Source organism: Belonocnema kinseyi, chromosome 9, assembly GCF_010883055.1.
Source record: "Belonocnema kinseyi isolate 2016_QV_RU_SX_M_011 chromosome 9, B_treatae_v1, whole genome shotgun sequence".
Classification (NCBI taxonomy): Eukaryota; Metazoa; Arthropoda; class Insecta; order Hymenoptera; family Cynipidae; genus Belonocnema; species Belonocnema kinseyi.
In genome coordinates, this window is record NC_046665.1 from 4337064 (window position 1) to 4338992 (window position 1929).

At 32.5% G+C, this 1929-nt stretch overlaps 1 protein-coding gene across 1 annotated transcript in view; it reads right to left on the reverse strand.

Moving 5' to 3' along the window:
• The window catches only part of LOC117179665 (dnaJ homolog subfamily C member 13), a 231313-nt gene that overhangs the window by 50896 nt on the left and 178488 nt on the right, over positions 1 to 1929 (reverse strand). Inside the window, exon 12 of the mRNA XM_033371683.1 lies at positions 1486 to 1915. Within this exon, the coding sequence (XP_033227574.1) occupies positions 1486 to 1915 (430 nt within the window). The remainder of the gene's footprint in view (positions 1 to 1485; positions 1916 to 1929) is intronic.

The following is a 1929-nucleotide window of genomic DNA, read 5'->3' on the forward strand; positions in this document are numbered from 1 at the left end:
CCGATTCTGACGTTAGAATTGTAAAATTCAAAATGGCAGATCCAATATGGCGAATGTATTTGGCTAAATTTCATGTCCTTTTTATATTGGCATACAATTTCTTTTAAGGGTTTTTTGGGGTCGCTGAGCACGATGATGACGTTAGAACATCAAAATTCAAAATTATTAGTTCAATTTGCCGACTGTGTTCGTCACGAGGCTGACGTCAGTACTGAAAAATTTTCAATGACCGATCAAATATGGTAACTACATTTGGTGATGTAAAAAGGGTGAAAAAGTAAAGCAAAAATTATAATTATACCTTTATTAACGTTAAATTTCGTGATCAATGAAGGTAACAAGAGTGCGCAGAACGTCTTCTTATATAGGAATCGGCGAAGCAAAGCTAAGCGTCGTCGAATTTTGTAATTATGATATCAGAATCGTAATTAGTCATCCAAAAAAACCCATAAATCGAGTTTTACGATCATTATAACAAAATTCGAAAATTTCGTAAAAAATGGCTGCCATTATGTAGCCGCCATTTTGAATTTTTTAATTCTGACACCAGAATCGTAATCAGCGACCCCAAAAACCACATAATCAAGTTTTATGCTCATTGAGAAGTTATCCCTGTCTCTAAGAATCTTTTATAGACCAACATAATAAAAAACTCTATTTTTGCACATTCTGGATTTTTTTTTTGAAAAAACTGACATACGAAAAATTCTGCAGAAAATATATTGTTTGGTTCAATGTTTGAGATATTTGCAAAAAAATTTAGATCTCTAGGACTTGTAGTTTAGACACAGCCGAATTTATTGTAAAAAACGAAATTTTCGTGTTTTAATTGTTTATAACTAATGAGTAATTAACAAATTCACAAACTTTTTGTGCTAGTTGTACTCCTTACATTCCCGAGAGCTTATTAAAAAATAGAATTCGTATTTATATGTCAACGCAAACTAGAAATCCAATAAAAACTTAGGAAAAGTAGGTGGGACGTATGCGTCCCACTGCGTCGCAAAAGGTTAAAAACTGATAAATTATACTCCGTCTGCGACGACGATCCCTAGCCGATTATACCTGAGCCTAGCGCTGCTTAACTTCGGTGATCATTGAATATTATTAATAACATTAATATATGAAGATGGAAAGTAATTCGACTTAATAGGCTTAACTGAAAAGAATCTGCTTGTACACCAGCTGAGTGGTGTTTCACTATATAGAAAATGTCAATCCGGGCCAAAATCGCATGTAGTTTCCGAAATGACATAAGAGAATATTTTTCATTTGGAAAAATTAGTAGAAATTCAAAATTAGAAGTATGATAGTGTATAGTGTTAACTGATAGGAGGGCGAAAGTAATAAGACATATAAAAATGTGTAAAAATTTATACATAGGAGAATTCATGTGTCTGAAATTCTAGGAAAGTATTTTACGTAGTATTTAAATAATTATAATTAATTATAATTGGTCACGCTGCATTTTACATTATCGCTCACCTTTATTCAGGGCATCCTTCACTATCTTTGTCGTGCTCATTAGAGAATATAATACTTCTAAAGTAAGCAGTTGAGAATCCTCTAAGCTGTTTAGACACAAAAGTAGGTGCACTATAACATCATTCGCTGCAATATCATTAACACATTCCTGATTCTTCGTTACGTTGCTGATTACTTCCAAAGCACCTCTTTGTATTACCTTCAAATTATTATAGCTTAAAAGGCCAAATAATAACTTGAAATGACCAATGCATTGTATCTCCACATCGAGGTTGTTTTTTATAGCATTCTTTAAAGCTACGAGAGACATGACAAAATCTTCCAGAATTTCGTAATCTTTTTTAGATACTATGGTACTATCAAGCAGTTCTAAGTATTTACAAGATTTGGTCAAAAAATCCAACAAGTCTATAGCAAATCCTTTTGGATTCTGTAAAAGTAAAA